The sequence below is a fragment of the Chelonia mydas genome, chromosome 1, assembly GCF_015237465.2.
Source record: "Chelonia mydas isolate rCheMyd1 chromosome 1, rCheMyd1.pri.v2, whole genome shotgun sequence".
Lineage (NCBI taxonomy): Eukaryota > Metazoa > Chordata > Testudines > Cheloniidae > Chelonia > Chelonia mydas.
Window position 1 is genome coordinate 208,435,653 of NC_057849.1, and position 22,967 is coordinate 208,458,619.

General features: G+C 45.3%; 1 protein-coding gene across 5 annotated transcripts in view; it reads right to left on the minus strand.

Annotated features, from left to right (window-relative positions):
• The window catches only part of LOC102932912 (ephrin type-B receptor 5), a 133,359-nt gene that overhangs the window by 9,217 nt on the left and 101,175 nt on the right, over positions 1-22,967 (minus strand). For 3 of the 5 annotated variants that reach the window (XM_027830758.3, XM_043545523.1, XM_043545571.1), the window contains exons 6-9: positions 21,312-21,650; positions 3,749-3,873; positions 2,306-2,468; positions 1,262-1,376 (exon numbers count right to left, since the gene is read on the minus strand). In XM_027830758.3, the coding sequence (XP_027686559.2) occupies positions 1,262-1,376; positions 2,306-2,468; positions 3,749-3,873; positions 21,312-21,650 (742 nt within the window). Of the gene's footprint in view, positions 1-734; positions 1,377-2,300; positions 2,469-3,748; positions 3,874-21,311; positions 21,651-22,967 lie in introns of all 5 variants that reach the window. The other 2 variants (XR_006290479.1, XM_043545620.1) reach the window with 2 other exon arrangements.

Consider the following 22,967-nt stretch of genomic DNA (forward strand, 5'->3'; position numbering starts at 1 on the left):
TTATTGAAAGCAGATTTCAAATAAAAAGGAGTAGGATATCTCAGCCATTTCGGTGTCATCATTAATTTCATCCATTCTCTCATTGGTAAGTGGGCCTTCTTTGTCTATGGTATTTCTTCTCCCACAGACGTATTTACAGAATCCTTTTAGTCCCCTCCTCATCCCCAGCTTTGGCTAGTATTAATTCATTCTGCTTTTTGTAAAAAAAAAATTATATGCTTTATTGAGTTGTGCACATATCATCACATATTTCCAACCGTAACAGGAAATTATAGTTTTAACAGTCCAAAGTTACAACAGGAGACTATAACAGAAATATAACAACATTTGTATTTTTTCATTCTTTCCTCCCCAGAAAAAAGTAACAAAAGAAAAAAATGTACATGAAAAAGGAAAACAAATATTAAAAAGGGAAAGAGGAGAACAAAAACAAACCCTAGATTTTGCTCCATATACCTGAGAGGAAAGGCTAAAAGGTTCCTTTTTGCAGAATGCAGGAGGGTAGGGTGGAGCAGAGACACAGAGAACACATATAGACGGTCTAAGGGTTCAGAGGTGGGGTGAGTTTGACGATGGGGATGTTGATCGGTTCTTGTTTTTATCTTTCAAAAGGACCCCATCATTCATTGTCAGACCCCAGGGTGTGTTCTTGTTTTTCTGTTGTGCTTTGGTTTATGCTACTCTTCTCTTTTCCCTGCAAATTGTTTATTCTACAGTGCTTTCTTTAAACCTACCTTATTATCTTTGAATCAGTCCTTCCTGGAGCCACGTGGGCTGCACTCCTTGTATTCTTGTTTTTCAGACGAGCTATAATTCCTAGGATCTTAATTAGAGGGTATTTTCAGACTCCCCAGGCACCTTCTACATCAGCGGATTTTAATACTTCCTCCCATCAGTTTTTATTCACTAGATTTCTTCATTCCCTAGAGTTTGTTGGCCTAAAGTTTTAATCTACAAGTCCATTCTTTACTGTGCTGCAGGCAAACACCTTGTGGTCACTAGTTTTAAGCTTCCCTTTTGTTTTCACTTGAGGCCCATCCAATTCCCAGTGACATCAATGGGAGTATTTCCAATGGATTTGGTCCTCAATTAGGAGCAGTGGGGTAGGATCCCCCTTAGGGAGATGCAGAGCAAGATGGGAGCTCATGGGGGTTTGGATGAATGTACAGTGGAACTGGGTTTCCAGAGGGATGGGTTTAGGTAGGGAGGGCTCCACTGGCTGGGGTGCAGGTGCTGGGCATGAGGAGGGGAAGGAATTCACCTCTTGAAGATGATGGCAAGGATGGCAATGGCGGCAATTACCAAGAAGGCCAGACCACCGAGTGCTGAGCCCACGATAAGTGGCAGCCGGTCCTGAACCACTTCCGAGCGTTCGCCTGGCAAGGGAGAGACACACACATACAGAGGACAAGGGCTGTCATAGTCTCCTACCAGTTCAGCCAGACTCCACCCAGAGAACTATTCCAGCCTCCCCTAGATCCCGCAGTCAAACCCTGATACCGCAACACCCTCCAATTAACTCTTCCATTACCCCCTTCAATCTCTCTGTCTCCAATGCCTCCCTTCCTCCCCCTGGAAATCCCACAGCCCCTCCTATCCCCTTCTGCCTCCCCTGCTCCCCGCTTGTCTGGATCCACTGACTCCTGAGCAGCCACCTGAGTGTAATCCATCTGGCACCTTGGTTCCCGGGGACAACCTCTCCCCTTCCTTCAGCTCACAGGAGAGATGTATGAAGAGGTCGCCCTGACCCAGCCCCTTTGATCCACGCCCAGAGCTGTCACAGGTGATACACAGCTCCCTCCATGAATGGAGGCTGAACCTGCCAAAAAGCAGGTTTTGTCTGGATGCTCTGGGGCCTGATTTCCACCAGACCATTGCAGAGCACTGAATTGTGACCGGTCTGAACTGCGATCCCCTGTGCAATGCGGTACTGGGCTCCCCTACAGCTGCTAACACACTCCAGTCCTGATGGGCATTTGCACAAGAGTGCAAGGGACTGAGGATGTGGATGTAGCAAAAGCCTGAGTAACAGGTGTGCTCGAGATTGCACACAGGCGCATGAAGTTTGTGTGGGTGATCATATGGGTTTGTGATCTTTTGCAAACATGCACCTGTGAAGGCCTGTGTGGGTCTTCAAGCATGAAAAAGAGCTGGATACAAGTGTATTATGTGAATAGGAGCGCGAGGGCAAGGGGGTTTGGGAGCATGAGCTAGTGGGCATGTGTACAGGCATGTGTGAGCATGAGAGGTGTGAGTGTGTGCATGCAGGTACCAGTTTGAGAGTGCATGCAAGTGCATCACTCACCTCCCACCAGGGTCTGGAAATACATCTTGCCACTATATGGCCCGTAACCCACAGCTGTCCTGGCTCGCACCTGGAAGGCATAGATCTTGCCTGGGCTCAGGTTTGAGATGGTGGCCATGTTGGTCTCACTGGTTATGGTGAATGAGTTATCCTCATCTTCTGCCTGCAAGCCAATGCCAATCAGAGGAGATGACAAATATGAGACCCCAACTACAGATGAAACTCTTCAGCAAATAATCCGAGGTTCCCTGTACAATGCCCCTCGATCCTGCCCTGCAGCCCCCTCCCCCCCAGTACTCCAGTCCTAGGCTCCCCACCCAGCTCTGCCAATGCCCCTCATTCCTGACCTTAAAGGAAGTGAGTAGTAAGGGAAAAGGAAAAGTGTGATTTGGTCAAGAGTGAGGAAGATGAGTGTAAGGAGCTAGGACATGGACGGGTGGTGTATCTTCTGATGGGGCCCTGGTGAGATGCTATTCATCTCAATAATCTCCCAACTTGTCCTGGAACATTACCTCCTATGCCCACCAAACTCAGCCACTCCCTTTCCAGAATCCATTGCAACAGCATATGTAGTGCTCCATAGGACAACCTGATGGAATTGGCACTACCATTTACAAGACACCCTTACAACCAGAGGAAGGACCTGTACTGAACAACTGTGCAATGTGTTCCAGTGGAAGAGCAGAGATGAGGCTTGAACTCTCCTCCAGACATCTTGCCCTGCAACCACCAACCTCCAGTTAGGAGTCATGACTCATGTGGGTGGAAAACAACTATTGTGTCCCATCTGCCAGCCTATAATGGATCGACATGCTGCCTAATGAATGGCAGGTGTGAGCTGGCACCATCCCATATTCCAAACTCCTGTAGCACACACCCAAGCAGAACAGGACCCAGTGCCAACCGAGTCTGAGTGGCAATGGACAGTTCCTAGCATTAATCCGCAAAGGGTTTTTTACAGGTACAGAGAGATTTCTATCCATCCTTGGCTGGAGATGCCAGTATGTCCCATGGGATTTCCCTCTGTGAGGGCATAATGGGAGTGTTCCTGCTGAAAATGAGCCCATCCCCTCAAAGATGTATCATTTCTGGAACTCCAGTTCCTTTTATCATCTTTGCATCTGGTATCCCTAAACTCTTCCGAAAGATCTAATCTAATCCCAGGGATGAACTCAGCTAGAGTTCTCCCCTCTACTGGTCCACACCATTTGGTTCTATCAGTCTGGGAAATACAAAAGGGAAAATATTGGATGAAAAATACATTTGCAATCCCAGTTTTTGCCACAGATTCCCCTTTCTTTGCACTGGAAGTACCCTTCTTCCCCTTGCTCACCTCACTTCTCAGCTGTATCCCCAATCTAGAGAGATTTCCCTTTCCCTTCTCCATGTTCCCCCACTAATGCACACAGTAGGGCAGTCTCTTTTCCATTGCCCTCCACTCACCTTGTCGAAATAGCGTAACAGGTAGTCCAGGATGACTCCATTGGGCTGGTCTGGCTGTGGCCAGGACAATGTGATGCTGCTGGCGGTGCGACTCACCTGATGCATCATAGGAACTGCAGAGGGGACTAGAAACAAGACAGAAAGGAGGAGGAAGAGATTGTAAGGGGAAAAGCTTGTTCAGAAGATATAATTTAATTTGAGGTGACAATGTGGGCTTCAGCCCCTCATTACTTTTCTCTGGAGTCTCATCACGAAGGATCCCACAAATATACCGAAAGACATCCAGGGGCAATTTAATTTCACTGAAATTAGTCACCTCTTGGGTAGTGTAGTGAGGCAGAGTGGTCTCCCATGGACCCAGAGGAGGAGGGACCACTCACTGAGCCCTGGTGGACGGAGCCAGGAAGTATAAAAGGAGGGTCTGGGAGCTCAGTTGGGCTGCAGCCGCCGAAGGAACCAGACGCCTCCAGCCTGCTCCCGAGCAGGGAGACTGCCGTGGGCCACTGCGGAGCTGAGGACTGGCCAGAGCTGACTCTTGTTGTCCTGCCATGACTAAGGGCTTGGGCTATCCTAACTGTGTTTGCTACTCTGCCCTGACTGCAGGCCAGAGCCCCAGGCTATATGTGGCCTGCTAATTCCCCAACAGTGGGCGACACACAGGGACGTCGTGAGGCGAAGTGGCTTCCCACAGACCCAGAGGGGGGACCACCACCAACCCACTACAGAAATATGGCAGTCTGTTAAAAGCGCACAGCAACCATGTGCAACACATTAAGACAAGAAGTGAAGAAGAATCCCTTATCCCAGGGAATTTAGGTCAGCAGAACGAAATGCCCCAAAATGGACTTTGGCTAGGACACTGGGGTTAAAACCCCAACTTTTATATAAGAGGATATAGGCTCTTCAATGATCAAAGTGTTCAGTGCCACTGATGCTACCTTCTCCACAGCTCTGAGCCCCACCACAATGCCAGAGTAGTAATTTAGACTCCTACAATACCTTTCATCAGTAGATTTCAAAGGGGTTTTCAAAAAAATTAATTAAGCCTCCTACTACTCTCCTATGGGGTAGGTCAGTTTTATTTGCTGTACTGCACTGATGGGGCAACTGAGGCAAGGGATTGAATGACTTGCCCAAGGCAAAGAGTGAGAGTAACTAAGCCAGAAGCAGAACCCAGGCACTCTGACTCCTCATGCCTCTAGATTACACTCCCTTAACAACAGTCATATCAGATGAATCACTGGAGATGAAGGATGTGACCCAAAGAACACCTGGCCCAGCTCTTTTCGAACCTTCTCTAGAAAGCGGCAGGCTGTATGTATCAGGATGGAGGTGGGGAAAGTCACATCCCCTGCCACTAGAGCCAGTGAATGAAGCCAGGAAATCTCAGTCAGTCATGAGGGAGTGATAAAGTGCAACATGGATTATTCAGTGAGCAGGGGGAAGGAAGAGTAGTGCAGTGAATAAGAAAAAAGACTTGGAGTCAGGAGACCTTTGCTCTGCTGTTGGTGCAGTATGTTGCCTTGGGCAAGTCAATTAGCATCTCTGTGCCTCTGCCACCACAATTATAAAGTGGGGATGATGCTAGGCCTATTGCTTTCCCTAGGAGCATGGCTTCCCTGGGGCCTGTGTGACATCACAAGCTCCTTGGAGGTGAAATGTGAAAGATTTCTGCAACTGCATATGCACATAAATCAGAGCTAGGTGGCGTGGAGAACAGGCTTGGATAGTTGGAGCAACTGGGAAGAAGATATGGGGCCTTTCACCTCTAGGTCACCAGTTGCAAGCCAGGAGCTGAGGGAGTTTGATGAGTCTGGGGGCTTGGGGACAGGGTTGGAGCCTTTCCTAGGTCACTGGTTCCAATCCCGCCCTAGGTCAGTAAAGAATGAAAGTTGCTCTCATTTGGGTCTCAGTCCAGTGTCTTCTGGGACAGGTGCCCAAATGGCAAAACCACTGCTATCCCTGAAACTAATCAGCCCCTTTGTTGGCCATCCTGGCGCAGAGGCCCAGGACTGAATGGACCTTTCAACATGAACTCTGCTTTGGCCCCTCCAGCTCAGGGCAGGAGGCATGCTGTCAGGGGTGATCCCAGCACTGCACTCACTCTGGGGATAAATACAGAGCCTCTGTCTCTTTGGGGTGGGACAGTCTGGTACATTACTTACTCTGTGTCACCAACTCTCGTTATCTGATCGTGAGTCTTTTCTTAAATCCTCAGCTCTGGGAGGTGACGTGATGATGTGAGAATCTCAGCATTCATTTAATTTAAACAGCAAGTGATCACCTCTCAGGGTTGGAGAGACATGCTTGAAAGCATGACCCCTAAAAGCTCACAAGCCAGAAGGCAAATAAGAGAAACACTATTTTCATTATTTTTAAAAAATCTCATGATTTATTAAGATTTATTAAGGCCCTGGTTCTCATGGGAGACTTTAATCACCCTGATATCTGCTGGGAGAGCAATACAGCGGTGCACAGACAATCCAAGAAGTTTTTGGAAAGTGTAGGGGACAATTTCCGGGTGAAAGTGCTGGAGGAACCAACTAGGGGCAGAGCTCTTCTTGACCTGCTGCTCACAAACCGGGAAGAATTAGTAGGGGAAGCAAAAGTGGATGGGAACTGGAAGGCAGTGACCATGAGATGGTCAACTTCAGGATCCTGACACTAGGAAGAAAGGAGAGCAGCAGAATACGGACCCTGGACTTCAGAAAAGCAGACTTTGACTCCCTCAGGGAACTGATGGGCAGGATCCCCTGGGAGAATAACATGAGGGGGAAAGGAGTCCAGGAGAGCTGGCTGTATTTTAAAGAATCCTTATTGAGGTTACAGGGACAAACCATCCCGATGTGTGGAAAGAATAGTAAATATGGCAGGCGACCAGCTTGGCTTACAGTGAAATCCTTCTAATCTTAAACACAAAAAAGAAGCTTACAAGAAGTGGAAGATTGGACAAATAACCAGGGAGGAGTATAAAAATATTGCTCAGGCATGCAGGAGTGAAATCAGGAAGGCCAAATCACACTTGGAGTTGCAGCTAGCAAGGGATGTTAAGAGGAACAAGAAGGGTTTCTTCAGGTATGTTAGCAACAAGAAGGTGGTCAAGGAAAGTGTGGGCCCCTTACTGAATGAGGGAGGCAACCTAGTGACAGAGGATGTGGAAAAAGCTATTTCAAAAATAATACACCAAAAAAATTAGACTGATTTGTCTGACCATCATATTCCCTTGCTTTTAACTGCATCACCGAGATATAGGCCCCGTTCAAATACACCAAGTGAACATGTGTACTGACGTGCTGAACACCAGGCACACACTTAAGCATGCTGCTGAACTGAGGACGTACTAAATAGCTCCTCTAGAAATTACCTCTCTAAGCAGAGAAGCAAGAGCATGGAGGTGAGTAGGCACTGATTCGTAGAGCTGGCTTGAAATGGAAATTTATTCCCATAAAAATTATGCATTTTTGAACCTTTTTTCATCCTGAACTAGATGAACAGTAATAATAATAATAATTAATAAACAGCTTTTTTATGAGAAGGAATTTCCAGGAAACATCCATTTCAGGAGAACCAAAATGGGATGTGTTGAGGTGCCAGCTGCCTGCCTGGAAGGCTCCTGTCAATTTTACTTTCTCCCTGGGGGTGGAAAGTGAGATTGACAAGAGTTCCCCGGGCAGGCAAGGCAACATCATTTTGAATTTCTCAACAGAAAATTCAAATTTTCTGGCAAAACTGAAATTTCCTCATGGAAAATTTTGTTTTTGCAAAAATGCCATTTTCTGTTGGCAGGTGATTCTGACAGAAAATTCCCAACAAACACTCCTGATCAGCCAGTCCCCGAACGTGTGAACACCTGAGATGGGTGGAGAGAAAAGCAGGGACATCTGGCAAAGAAGCAAAGCCACAGAATGGCTTTTCTTCCTTCCCACCTGCAAGAAAGATAAAAGAATTGTTTTTCATATCCAACGAGATAAAATTAGTCAGGAAGAAGCAAATCAAAGGAGTTTAACCAGCTCAGGCAAGTAGGAACCAGTTCAAATAATGTAAGTGAAAGCAGAATGTGAGCCAAGCGTTACAATAAAATATTTTACATCTCTCCTGTTCCTTTCATTCTCAGAATGATAGCACTTTCCTTTTAAACACAGGTTTGTACAGAAAGGAGTTGCTTCATCTGCAGTGAAATGCGGGTATCTGGGAAAGAACTAAACAACTGTTTAACAGTGCACACCACCACCATGCAAGACTTCAGGACACAACTGAAGAACACTGTACCCAGACATGGCTGCAAGGAGAATTTTAGGGAGGTAGAATGTAATTACTTTGGTTGGAATTTGACCAAGAACACCCCACTGCTGCAAAAAGTGCGATAGGACTTTTAAAACTATTTGTAATGTGAATGTTAATGCTTGTGAAAAGCAGCAGGGTTGATAACTGGCCCTATGATGGCACATACTGCATGGGCAGCCAAAAGTGCACTCTCCACCCCCCCACCCCCCACTGCCTCTAAGGGCCAGGTTTCAGGCCCATTCCCTTGTTTTTTATTACTAATTTTGTATAAGTGTCCTGAAATAATCATGATACTTGATATGGATCTTCACCTTTCCATCCCAGACCTCCATAGGCTTTCCATTCTAAACCCCCAATCACCCATCAGACTATAATCCCCCGATATTCCCAGCCCACCTCAAAGAGGACACCATAGGCCTCCCAAAATAAACAATGTTTGCCAGCATTTTAGATTGAATGTACATACATTTTAACATTTACATACACCAGTGTATTTTATATGCCCATTTCTATTACATTTCATAATGAAGCTGAGCAGCTACATTTTAAGGCAAAGAAGTATGAAAGAGTAAAATAGTTTTAATGAAAATAACAATAAAGTAACTCAAATTAGCATGACTTTCACCAGTGAATTCCAAATTTAATAAACAAAATTTCAGGGACAAAGCTTGTAAAATACCTGCAGAGGAGACATAAAAGAATCATAGAAATACTCCATAGGACTGGAAGGGACCTCAACAGGTCATCTAGTCCAGCCCCCTGGGCTGAGGCAAACCCTAGGCCATCCTTGACAGGTGTTTGTCCAACTTGTTCTTAAAACCTTCCAGTGATGGGGATTCCACAACACAACCTCCCTTAGAAACCTATTTCAGATCTTAGCTACCCTTATAGTTAGAAAGTTTTTCCTAATTTTTATCTTAAATCTCTCTTGTTGCAGATTAAGCCCATTACTTCTTGTCCTACCTTCCGAGGACATGGAGAACAATTGATCACTGTCCTCTTTATAACAGCCCTTAACATATATGAAGATTGTTATCAGGTCCCCCCTAAGTCTTCTTTTCTCAGGATGCCCAGTTTTTTTAACCTTCCCTCAAGGGTCAGGTTTTCTAAACCTTTTATCATTTTTGTTGCTCTTCTCTGGACTTTCACCTATTTGTGCAAATCTTTCTTAAAGTATGGTGTTCAGAACTGGACATAGTACTCCAGCCGACGCCTGGCCAGTGCTAAATAGAGCAGGAAAATTACCTCCCATGTCTCACAAAGTACACTTCTGTTAATAGACTCCAGAATTGTATTAGCCTTTTTTGCAGCCGCATCACATTGTTGACTCATATTCAGTTGTAATCCACTATAAACCCTAGACCCTCTACAGCAGTACTACCACCTAGCCAATTATTCCCTATTTTGTAGCTGTGCATTTGATTTTTCTTTCTAAATGTGGTATTTTCCATGTCTTTATTGAATTTCATCTTGTTGGCTTCAGACTAATTTTCTAATTTGTCAAAGTCATTTTGAATTCTAATCCTGCCCTCCAAAGTGATAGCAACCGTTCCCAGCTTGGTTTCATCCACAGATTCTATAAGCATACTCTCCATTCCATTATCCAAATCATTAATGAAAATATTGAAAAGTACTGGACCCAGATCATACCCCTGCGGAACCCCACTAGATACGCCCTCCCAGTTTGAGAGCGAACAATTGATAACTACACTTTGAGTACGGTCTTTCAAATAGTTGCTCTCCCACCTTATAGTATTTTCATCTAGACCACATTTGCTTATGAGAATGCTTATGAGAATGTCATGAGGGACAAAAAGAAAAGGAATACTTGTGGCACCTTAGAGACTAACAAATTTATTTGAGCATAAGCTTTTGTGAGCTACAGCTCACTTCATCGGATGTCCAATGAAGTGAGCTGTAGCTCACGAAAGCTTATGCTCAAATACATTTGTAAGTCTCTAAGGTGCCACAAGTACTCCTTTTCTTTTTGCAAATACAGACTAACACGGCTGCTACTCTGAAACCTGTCATGAGGGACAGTGTCAAAAGCCTTAATAAAATCACGATATATCACATTTACTGCTTCCCCTTTGCCACTAGACCAGTAACCCTGTCAAAGATGGAAATTCAAGTAAAAGTATTTAGCTTTCTGTTCTCTCCACTTCTTAAGGTGAAGTTAAGGTCACAGGTATGTATCAGTAGAATGAGTACAGAGCTCCCATCAGGAATTATTTAGTTAAATAACCCCCCCAATGTTAGAAAACCAGGGACTGCAGAGTTTAAGGCTGCACTTTTTAAATAAGGACCCTACTCTACCTCCACACCACACTAACTCTGCCTCCACAGGAAAGCCAGTCTACCATCTTCCCTTTTTTGTTTCTGGACTATCAAAAATGTGCACCCCAGAACATTGGTTTTATAATTTATTTCATGCATACATGTCTCCAAAACTAAGTGTGATGGTTTGTCACTGCTCTAACTTTTGCTCTTTTCACATGAGGTTTATATATGGAGACATGATATTTCTGTGTCTAATAACACTTGCTTAATTGGCTGCCACCTGAAATCACGGGTGCCCATAACATATCATGAGATCAGGCCCTTTATGAAGAGTGGGAAATGATTGCCTTCAGTATGCTACTTGTCTAATCAGGTATATGGAAAATTCTTGTACATGTACCATATCTGGCAGTAAAGGAAGCCATGAGACAACCCAACCACTACATATGAAAGACTGAGGCATTCTGTTTTTTGTGGTCATTGGTAAGTGAAGCTCTTTGTTATGGATGGAGAAGATAGTAAGTTTTTTTTTAATGTTTTTTATGGCATCACAATGGAGCAGAGTTAAGGTAGCTTGGATGCCTTGTTTGAGAAAAACAACATTCCCTGGCTTTCTAATAATGGACAGATTTTTGTTTTGTTTTATTTTTAACTCTACTATTCCTGAGCAGTAATACCCACTCAAACCACTGACATGTGCCTCCAACCTTACCTTGTTTTTGCTATGTTTTTTGTGGATGAGAATGTCCTTAGTTTTAAAGATAGTTAAAGCAAGGAATTGGGGAATGAAAGAAGCTGGGGACAAAGATGGTGCTTCCTCCTTTGCTCCTGACTCCCTGAGGTCTGCAGCAGTGGAGAATCACTAATGCTCCCAAGAGCCTTAGGAAGAGAACCTACAGACCTTAGGAAGTGCACTGTAATACACTCCACCTGGATCAACACGTGACTTTCCAGGTGATACTCATGAGGCTAGTCAGGAGTCACACCATCCCTACAGACTTTATGACCCTTGTCGGGGTCCCTCTACCTCACCACACCTCACTGCACACATGGGCCTTATGCTTGTGGCTTGGGAATGGTATGTGAGGAAGCAGGGCTGCAGGGGCATAAAAAGAGAGTGGACTTTTGGTGGGAGATACACAAGAAGTACGGGGTGGGGGGAAGTCATTTGTAAATGGACTTTCAAGGCATTCATATAAATGAACTACTGACACTGATGGGATCTCATGCAGCATTAAATTTTACCAAGTTAAACTGAAGATATGAAAAAAAGTTTTAAGAAAAGAGATTTCTCAATTACCAGTATTGTTTGTGTGCCAATGCTGCCCACCAACAAGCTGGATAAAGACACCTCCACCACAATAGAAAGACAGTTAGTCATGGGCAAAATCTTGTCCACTTTATTTTGCACATGAGACACTCCAAGAAAGTGTGGAACCACTAACCTGACACATTGCTCAAATAACTCTACCCAAAAGAGGCCTGGCCTAGAGTTTTCATAGCAACCAGGAAAGACAGAAGCAACAAAGACTCGGGCCTATGTACAATGAACTTCAACTAACATCAACACATAATCTCCAAGAAGCAAAGAAGACTCTTCAATTAACAAGCTCTTCCTGATAGGCCATCTGCAAAGGATGAACAACAGTGTTTTCCTGAAGAAACAGAGCACAACAGCTGGAACAGCCAAGACACTGAGATGTGTTTGTGGGGGCCAGATCAACATGCAAACAGCATCATTCAGGGGATAGCACGTCTTTATCCTTACATTAGTATCTGTATTTGGAGCTAGTATTCTAATTTGGTGGAGACAATTAATAATATGAACTATAATTAATAATTGCTCTAGACATAAATCAATTCCCCAGGGAAGTTTGTTGGGCCTGAAAAAGAGCTGCCATAGGAGAGAGGCCAAGATTTTCCAGTTCTATTAGTGACTCTGGGTACTTTGACTTTTTGGTGCCCAACTTGAGACACCTTAAATGGTGTCCTGATTTTCAGGAAGCGCTGCACATCCATCCTCTGGAAAATCAGGACCTTTGAAAGTGTCTCAAGGTGGGCACACAAAAATTGAGGCATCCAAGTTTGCTAGTCACTTTTGAAGATCGTGGACTAGCTCTGTGGATTTGATTGGTAAGTAATTCCTTTGCTGTTCATCAGTGTTTTGTTAACACCAATCCACAAAAAAGGGGATTCCCTTATAACAAGCATAAGGGCTCACATAAATTAAGAGTAAAATAGCCACATTTTCCAAGAGATGCCTCTGATTTTGTGTGCCCAACTTTTGCCAACTTAGCCCTGATTTTTAGATTTTTTTGCTGAGCCCTCTCGGTTCTCAGAGTTGTCAGTGGTTAGCATGCCAGAAGGCCAAGCCCAAAGTGCCTCAAATTGGGCAACCAAAAATGGAGGTGTCTAAAACCTAACACTTTTGAAAATGTTGGCTTTGGTCTGTTTACTGTCCACCCATGAATGTAGTTTCCCAAGACCCACAGATAAGATTTACTGAAACTGAGTATGGTAGTGTTAGGAAAACTGCATACTGAGTAACACAGATGTTGAAAATTGATACACTGAGTTGAAATATTCTGTACTAGTAATCACATTTATTGGCAGTTAATAAATCTAGTTACCATTAGAGATTGTCGGGCTCAACGGGTAGTGATCAATGGCTCCATGTCTAGTTGGCAGCCGGTGTCAAGTGGAGTGCCCCAGGGGTCGGTCCTGGGGCCGGTTTTGTTCAATATCTTCATAAATGATCTGGAGGATGGTGTGGATTGCACTCTCAGCAAATTTGCGGATGATACTAAACTGGGAGGAGTGGTAGATACGCTGGAGGGCAGGGATAGGATACAGAGGGACCTAGACAAATTGGAGGATTGGGCCAAAAGAAACCTGATGCGGTTCAATATGGATAAGTGCAGGGTCCTGCACTTAGGACGGAAGAACCCAATGCACCGCTACAGACTACGGACCGAATGGCTAGGCAGCAGTTCTGCGGAAAAGGACCTAGGGGTGACAGTGGACGAGAAGCTGGATATGAGTCAGCAGTGTGCCCTTGTTGCCAAGAAGGCCAATGGCATTTTGGGATGTATAAGTAGGGGCATAGCGAGCAGATCGAGGGACGTGATCGTTCCCCTCTATTCGACATTGGTGAGGCCTCATCTGGAGTACTGTGTCCAGTTTTGGGCCCCACACTACAAGAAGGACGTGGATAAATTGGAGAGAGTCCAGCGAAGGGCAACAAAAATGATTAGGGGTCTGGAACACATGACTTATGAGGAGAGGCTGAGGGAACTCGGATTGTTTAGTCTGCAGAAGAGAAGAATGAGGGGGGATTTGATAGCTGCTTTCAACGACCTGAGAGGTGGTTCCAGAGAGGATGGTTCTAGACTATTCTCAGTGGTAGAAGAGGACAGGACAAGGAGTAATGGTCTCAAGTTGCAGTGGGGGAGGTTTAAGTTGGATATTAGGAAAAACTTTTTCACTAGGAGGGTGGTGAAACACTGGAATGCGTTACCTAGGGAGGTGGTAGAATCTCCTTCCTTGGAAGTTTTTAAGGTCAGGCTTGACAAAGCCTTGGCTGGGATGATTTGATTGGGGATTGGTCCTGCTTTGAGCAGGGGGTTGGACTAGATGACCTCCTGAGGTCCCTTCCAACCCTGATATTCTATGATTCTATGATTCTATGATTCTCTTGTTGTGATTGGGAAATGACATGAAGGTCAAAGTATTCACATAAATTGGTAAGTGATGAGATGAACAGACATTAGTAAATCAATTAAGACACTGTTTAATTGGTTAGTAATGTTAACTATTTGTTAGGTTCTCAGGATACTAAACTCTCTCACAAGTGAGCAGTAATTCTAGCATGTATTGATGATTTGCCTATAAGTTAAGTTTTGAATTTCATGAAAATGAAAGAACCAGACAAGGCTACGAACATGTAGAACTAGGACACCCTCCTGGACTTCTTTCTGCTCCTCCCACTCCCACCCAGCCCAGCCCTCTCACTTCCCTCTTCGGTCAGACTCAGCCCTCCAATGAGGAGCTGTTATTGCTGTCACACCAAAACTCAGGTGGATTCAAATTCATTCTCTCCTTCAAACTCTTCTCTTTCTTCAGCCCTCTCAAATTTTCTGTGGTCTATCACATCTGATAACTCCCTCCCCTCCCAGATCTATGACTTTCCCACACTCAGCAGTTTCTTCTCCTCTGATATAATGTCACTGGAGATATGACATGCATGTTGATGCCACCTTTGAACTTCTTTCCTTTGAAGTCCTCTCCATCTCTGACTCCTTCAGTCATAGGGACTATGTACCCTGTGCAGGCCTCTGCATTGATGCTCTCCTTCTTCTCTCCACAGCAGCTTCCAGCAGCACCAAGTGCCTTGAGAAAACCACTTCTTTCTTGACTCTCTTCCCTCTTCTATATTTTGGTCCTATCTCCCCAAATGAATTCCTTATATTATTGCCATTGTCAACAAGTCTTTTTCCTCTAGTACTTTCCACAAATCTATCACTGTCAAACTCTCTTTTGTCCTTGACTTACATTCCCAGCAATCCCATCACTAAATTTCCCTCTCCCAGCAAAATGCATGAGGAACCTGTTTTTTCTCCAAGTCCCTTTCACACATCCTTATCCTGAACAGATTTCAGCCTGGACACAGCACAGAAATGACTTTCCTCTGTGCACTTAACCAGTTCCTCTGTTTGTTGGCCTGCAGGCCTTCACTGCAGGCTTCAACATTGTTCTATCCATCTCCCTGAGTCACTTCCCTAGCTATTCAGGGGTCTCAGATCCTGTCAGGATGTTGCACTTTAAGTTCTTTGGATGGACAGCGCATTAGAAGGGCAAAATATTTATTTATTATTACTACTCTACTGTTCTGTGCCTGCCTATCAAATAACACCCCTTTTTGTCCCTAGCTGTCATTCCACTTTTGTGCAGAAACTTCTCCTTGGGTACCACTAGGTTCCATTCTCTGCTATTTTCCATCTACTTCTACCCTCCTGAGCAGTGTATCTTTGCCCTTATCCAAAGTGCTCTGTAATCTGAAATGTGAAATATGGCACATTCTTTTTCTGTTCAGCCTGCAGAGACAACACAGCTCAGAGAGAGGGAACTGGAGCATATTCCATCTTGTGCGTCATCCACAGAATCTTTTCCTAAGTTCCAGTCAGTTATACCTCTTTAAACCCTCTGAAGACAACTGAGATCTGGTCTATACCAAAAACTTAGGTCTATCTAGCAATATTCTCAGGGCTGTGAAAAATTTTGCACCTGAGCAATGTAGTGAGGTTGAGCTAATCCCCATTGTAGACACAGTTAAGTCCAAGGGAGAAATCTTCTATTGGCCTAGCTACCGCCTCTCAAGGCAGTAGCTTGTTACTACACCAACAGAAAAATGCCTTCCGTTGATGTAGGAAGCATACACTACAGTGCTGCAGTAGCACTGTAGCTGTGCTGTTCGTGCTGTAGTGTAGATGTACCCTAAGCTGAGACAACTCTCACTGAGGGAAAAATTTGCCTTGCAGAATCTTTATTACTGGTGATGATGTGTGAGAAGAAAACAACCCAGCTTGATTCTCAGAGCCCAGGCTGAGCTTTCAGAGTTAACAATTAGGAAACAAAATTTACTTCCAAAATGAGCTCTTCTGATCTGCAATCAATGAGAGACAATGAATATGGAGCCCTGCGATCCATGTGTCCAGTCAATTTTCATAGCAGAACTGCACTTCATCTGTCAACTTTATGCTGATTATACTAATCTGTAAATATCTTCTGACAGCCTGTAATACACTCTCTGTCTCCATGTTCCCTTTCTGTTTTGACTAAGAAAATTTGTAGTTTTTGTCTCACCTTCTACCAGCTAAGTCAGATGTGCTTCTCCTGGGCAAGAGGAACATCCTCTAGTACATTTCCCGGCTAAACCCAGAACTTCCATTTGATTTCACAGTCAGTAACTTTGGCATCATTCTTTACTCTTCTTCTCCTCCTCATACAGCCCATCAGCCTGAAAATCTGCTGAATGCCCCCCTGCAGCATTGCCCTTGAATGTCACTGCCTCCGCTCAACCTCTGCTGAAACCCTCACCCAGTCCTTCAGATTCTCTTGCTATGATTACTGCAGCTCCCTTGTCTCTGGCTGGCAACCCCAAGTCCCATTGCTCTGACTCCAGCATGGGCAGAATGCTGCTGCCTATCTTCTCACAGCTACGAGGAAGCCTGACCACATCACCTCCGTCTTCAGACTGCTTCATTAGCTCTCTTTTGTTTCAGGATTCAGTTTAAAAAAAACCCAAAACACTCACCTTGCTTTTAAAACACTCCATGGACTTGCTCCAGCCAATCTCTCTATCCCTTTCCCCACTTTCTAGCAACACAGGAAATGCCAGTCTAGATCAGCGCAGTGGTCCATCTAGTCCAGAATCCTGTCTCTGACAATGACCAGTAGCAGAGGCTTCAGAGGAAGGGGCAGGAAACCCCCTAATGGACAATTTTGGAATAACCTACCCATAGGGAAGTTTCTTTCTGACCGCTTTCAGATGGAGATAGTTATGCCCTGAAGCATAAGGATAGATATTGTAACTTCAAATGGTATAATCTATATAAATAAATAATCCTTTTTTAAATCCTATGAAGCTCTTGGCCTCAATAACATATTGTGGCAGTAGGTTCCACAGGTTTTTTGCTTGCCATGTGGCAGCCTCCCATCCTTCCCACTACACAACCGCACCACTATTCATAGAAGATCCTTCTCCTCTGCAGCTTCTGTTTTCTGGAATGGCCTCCACCTCTTTATCTATCCATCTTAAAACCTCAAACCTCAGCTGAACATGACTTTTCTATCTTGCCTTATCTCTGAATATTTTCCTCCCTCTCCTAGTTATCCCAGCAAGCATGCCATTTTACTCTCCAAACTGTTTTGGGATAGCAGCTTGCTGGAAAAGATCAAGTCAAATTATACTGCAAGGATGTAAGTGTGAAGAGCTTTCCTGTGTCAGTCCCTTGTGCCCTACCTTAAATGAACCCCCATCCAGAGATGGGACATCATCATTGGATGCCATGGAAATGACTGATGTAGCGATCATCGGATCCCATCTCTAACTGTGGAGCTGGAGACAGTGAGCCACTAGGTGTAGACAAACTCTTAAAGCGGCAGTCGTCTTGGAAACAGAGAACAAGGGAATGGGAAATACGGCTAAATGGAGGAGAGTACAGGAGAGAAATTGTTCCAAGAACAGAATATTGTCCTCAGGTTTTCTTGGGCATGTGGAAGTGGGAAGAGTGGATGCGAAGAATATATGCACCCAGCCATAGAGGGGAGTGAGAGAACCTGTGGTTAGTGCAGGGCCAAAGGGGAGATACAAAGGCTGCTGGGGCTGAAGATTCTTTGTCTGGCTACCCCTAATTCAATGGAGAGGAGATGAGTGTTACACCCTTTCATTCAGAAATTCTGTCCCCCAACTTCTCGCTCCTCATCTCTCCATGTCATCTCATCCATTCCATCCAACCCGCTTCCCTGTCTCTCTTGGAGTGGAAGAGCTGAGAGTCCATCTGTGTGTGTAACAATAAAAAAAGAAAATCTAACCTAAAGTGAAAAGCTGCCAAGGGGGCTGAAGGGAGGGGTCAGGAGTGAGACAGGCCACGTGACAGAGGAACAGAGGCCTCGTTAGCGTGAGCTGTCACTATGAATTGAGGGCAGCTCATCTCAAGCTCATTGCTAATGATCTTGGGGAAGAGTAGAGGTAAAAAAGGACCCAACCACAATAACCATCCAGTGCACACTGCAGCTCTGGAGAGGAGCCTGTCAGGACAGCTGCTCCCCTGAGACCCTTCTGGAGCATGAGAGACCAGCCCCCACACAGCCAAGAGGAAAAGGGGGGCTGCAGAACAGGACAAACAAGTCAGGCATGAGCAAAGGAAGAGAGGAGACTTGGTGATTCAAAGGCAGAGCCAGAAGGAAGAGGTTACACTAGATTCCACCACTGCTGACTCACACAAATGAGGCAGGGATGGGAAATGGTGGAGAGCAGGGGAAATCATTTGGGAGGTTAATGTGCCACCTGCCCTCCCCCAGCAGAGTTCAGAGATACCAGCTGGAACCATCCTTCCCACAGGAGTCATCTCTCCCTGTGTCTGGGGCCAGAGGCACAAAATACCCAAGCAGCCACTTGTGGCGCCACTCGTTGAGGGGCCAGGTATCCCACATAACCTCTGCTAATCACTGCTTCCCTGGTAACGGGAGCAATGGGGCAGAAAATCCCCCACCAGATGCCTAACACCCTCCAGCACCTCAGAAAGCAATTTGTGCCCTAGATTTTTTCCTTTCAAAAACCTGGAATCCCCCCAAGTCATATACGTGACCCTGCCACATGTTCATGATCCAGCCACAGCTCACCTGCAGCCTCCTCTCTGCTCGCGGGGAGCATTATCCATCTCTCCCTGTCCTCACAGCAAGACGCTCCGCAGAACCCATACATTAAAGCAGGAATAGACCTATTAGCACAGTTCACGTCTGGTCCCCAGCCAGGGCAGAATAGTTCCCTATAGTATGTTCTCTTGGGCTTTGTCCAGGCCTAATTTTACATGATTTAGGCAATAGGGCTTCCACCACTTCTCTGGGGAGTCTAATTAGTAGAGTCTAATTAGGAGTTTAATAGAGCTCAATGGTAGCAAACAGCTCCTGATATTCAATTTAAATTGTTCCCCCTTTTGCTCCATTTCATCCCATTACTCCTGATTATACCCCACCCCGAGCCCACCCGAGAACAATTCCTCTCCCTCTAGCTATGTACACCCTTGTAGAGAGTTGTCATGTCCCCACCCAATTCTAGCTGTCACTTAGCAGAGCCAAATATGTGCATTCAGTTCTCTCAGGCTACCTTTGTAAGTCAGGTTTCAGAGTCCCTCTCAGCCAAGTACAGCCCTTCTGCAACAATCCAGGATTCTCCTGATTTTATTGCCATCTCCCCTCCATATACTAGCTTCCTCTATTCTGTTCATCACTCTGATAGGCTTTGCAACCCTTCACTCACCACCTCCAGGGCTGCCCAGACAACCAACTGGTCTCTCAGGGTACTTCTACACTGCATTGTAAACCTGAGTCGGTGGGACCCAGTTTGTGAACTTGGTGTTTCCCAGGCCCATGCTTGAGAGTCTGCATTACATTGTAAACCTGGGTTTTCAACTGCTGGATCTGGGTTGCACAGCCATACTAATATGTCCATACTGCACTACACAGACCTTGTCACTCATGTCTAAGGCTTGACTGCATCCACATTGCAATATGACATGCTTTGGATCCAAGTCTCAGCAGGACTTGGGCACTTAGTTCTAGTCATGATGCTTCCAGGATCACACCCCTTTCATTATTATTATAACAGACATTTAGATGGCAGTCATCAGTGTAATATCTGGGCAAATACCATAGAATCATAGAATCATAGAATATCAGGGTTGGAAGGGACCCCAGAAGGTCATCTAGTCCAACCCCCTGCTCGAAGCAGGACCAATTCCCAGTTAAATCATCCCAGCCAGGGCTTTGTCAAGCCTGACCTTAAAAACCTCTAAGGAAGGAGATTCTACCACCTCCCTAGGTAACGCATTCCAGTGTTTCACCACCCTCTTAGTGAAAAAGTTTTTCCTAATATCCAATCTAAACCTCCCCCATTGCAACTTGAGACCATTACTCCTCGTTCTGTCATCTGCTACCATTGAGAACAGTCTAGAGCCATCCTCTTTGGAACCCCCTTTCAGGTAGTTGAAAGCAGCTATCAAATCCCCCCTCATTCTTCTCTTCTGCAGACTAAACAATCCCAGCTCCCTCAGCCTCTCCTCATAAGTCATGTGCTCTAGACCCCTAATCATTTTTGTTGCCCTTCGCTGGACTCTCTCCAATTTATCCACATCCTTCCTGTAGTGTGGGGCCCAAAACTGGACCCCCCATTTCCCATCCACAGGGAAATAACATCCCAGGATCATTCTTTAGCACCATGGCACTGAAGGTTAGAAAAAGGAAACTTTGGCCAGTAGAAGAATCCATGACAGTTTTTGTAAAATGGGGTGTTAACCTCTTTCCCTGAGTCTTGACTAAATTTCAGCTTGGGTCATTGCATTCTTTCACCCTGGCATTCCCACAGCAGTTGGCATTGATGTGTTTTTCTTTTTTGTCTACTGACCTGAACAGTTGTGCATCCTAGAGGTAGATGCACTTCAGTGCTGGATACAGCCATTCATATATACTATATTTTATCATGCTGTGCCCAGCTGTCATCTCTTTCTCTTTCGAGACAGACACTAAGACACAGACGGGCACAGTTGGTGAATTCCCAGTGATGTTTGTTAAGGAGTCATGAAATATGAACTGAAATGGAGTCCAGAGAGAGGGAAGGGGACAGGAGAGGAGCTGAAGAGATGCAGGAGGAGAAGTAAAAGACAAACAGGAGATTCACTCTTTTTTGTAAGAGGGCAAAGGTAAAGAAGGAAACTGAAGAGTGACTTAAGGGAAGAAAGATGAACTAGAGAGAGGAAGGGGGGGTCGAAGGGAAAACGAAGAAGAGCGGGAGATAGAGGGGATGATGAAAAGGCGAAGAAATGCTAAATCTTCTGCAGCAGCTTAAAACTCGCAGGGCCCCTGACAAATGATGACAGTGGCTCCTGCATCACGCAATGAAGCAGCTGCTCCTCTGACCAGTGGAGATACTTCGCTCACTGCTGTTCCCTCTGGGCCATCTCCTGCCTCTGACACTTCCTTGTTTCTTCATGCCCATTCACACTGGCAGCTAAACTCAGCTTCTCCGCCAAGAGGGGAAGGGAAAAAAGGGAGCAGCAGAGAGAGGGGCACACAGGAACCATTCAGAAGTGGCAGGTCAAGATGAAGTATAGCACACAGCCAAACAAGTCAGAGCCATGCCTGCTACAAGGCACGGAATGTAAAGGAAGGAATGAGAGAAAGCAGTAGGAGGGATGAGAGTCAGATGAACAGGACTCCTCACCTGACTGGCTGGTGCTGACGTTGATGGCTGCATATTGGGGTGCCTCTGGGCTCAGCTCGGTCACCAGGTTGACGGCCTGGATCTCGAATGTGTACTGCACACGGGCCAGCAGGTTGGAGACCTGCACACGACTCTCTGTTAGCCCCACCTGGCGTGGCTCAAACTGAATGCTGTCCCCACAGCGCACGCAGGGCCCTGGAGACCCCGTCGGGCACACCTTGCAGATTATATTAAAGAAGACATCCTTGCGGCCACCCAGGTCCTTGGGTAAGCGCCAGGTCAGGAGCACATTGGAGCCAATGATCTCATAGCTAACATCCCGGGGGGCGGAGGGAGTGCCTACAAGAGAGGAAAATGAGATATTAAAAACCTACAAAAGAATGACAGAGAGAAAGAAAGAAAAGGAAAGAGAAAAAGAGGACAAGTTCCTTATTTCTCATTCCTCTGCAAAAAATGTTTCAGCTGTTTCCTAGAAGGAGGCTAGGGACAAATACATTGTTTTGTCGCTATTCAAATTTTCTTTTCTTATAAGAGCTCTAGCACCCCCATGCTTTGGAGCAAGGACTTGAAATTTAGCAAGGGGGTGGCTTTTTGTCAGGGATGAGCCTTGTGTTGTTCTCATAAAAAGCCATCCAATTTATGAGCCTTTTTAAAATCTCAGTATGCACATGTTCAGTAGAGACTTGTTACAGTCTGGTAGCTAAATTCTCTGAACATTCTGTCTGCATTAAGCGTGCTATAGCAAAGTGCTGCAGGGGCTCCATGTGTCCCCTTTTGTTTTTCTGTTTTCCCCAAATATCAATAGGGTTCTGGACACTGATGCCTAGAACATTCCCTGAAATTTTGAAATTGCTCCTACGTGGCATTCACAAGTTATCACTTTACAGATGAACAGACAAACAGAGAAGTGCCTGCAAGATGAGTGTAGGCCTTCATAAACTGGCCAATGTTCATATACTATTTTTTCCAAAGGACCCCTGCCTCAGTCAGTGCACAGGATGGACATCCACTGGATATGAATCCGGGTGGTGAACTGAAGGAATCTGTTGTCTGTAGGACTGTTGCCTCATTTGTTGCAAAAGCTGGAAGGTGTGCAATGAATGATGCAAGGGACTGCAAGAAGAGAAAGGATCATCTCATGTTTAAAACAGGTGAATGCTTCCCTGGCAAACTGGATTCTAACCCTGCCTCTGCCACAGAGTTCCTGTGTGATGCTGGGCAAGTCACTTAAGCCAATTTTTTCACAGGTGGTCACTAATTGTGTGTTCCTAATTTTTTGGGTGCCCAACTTGAGACCCAGGGATCTGATTTGGGGAAGCGCTGAGCGCTCACAGCTGCCCTAAGTACAAAGAAATAGGTTATACTTACAGGATGGGGGACTCTCTCCTGGGAAGTAGTAATTCTGAGATTTGGGGGTCATGGTGGATAATCAGCTGAACACGAGCTCTCAGTGTAATGCTGTTGCCAAGAGGGCTAATGCAAACTTGGGATGCATAAACAGGCCAATCACAAGTAGGAGCAGAGAGGTTATATTACCTCTGTATTTGGCACTTGTGTGACCACTACTGGAATACTGTGTCCAGTTCTGGTGTCCACAATTCAAGAAGGATGTTGATAAATTGGAGAGGGTTCAAAGAAAAGCCACGAGAACGATTA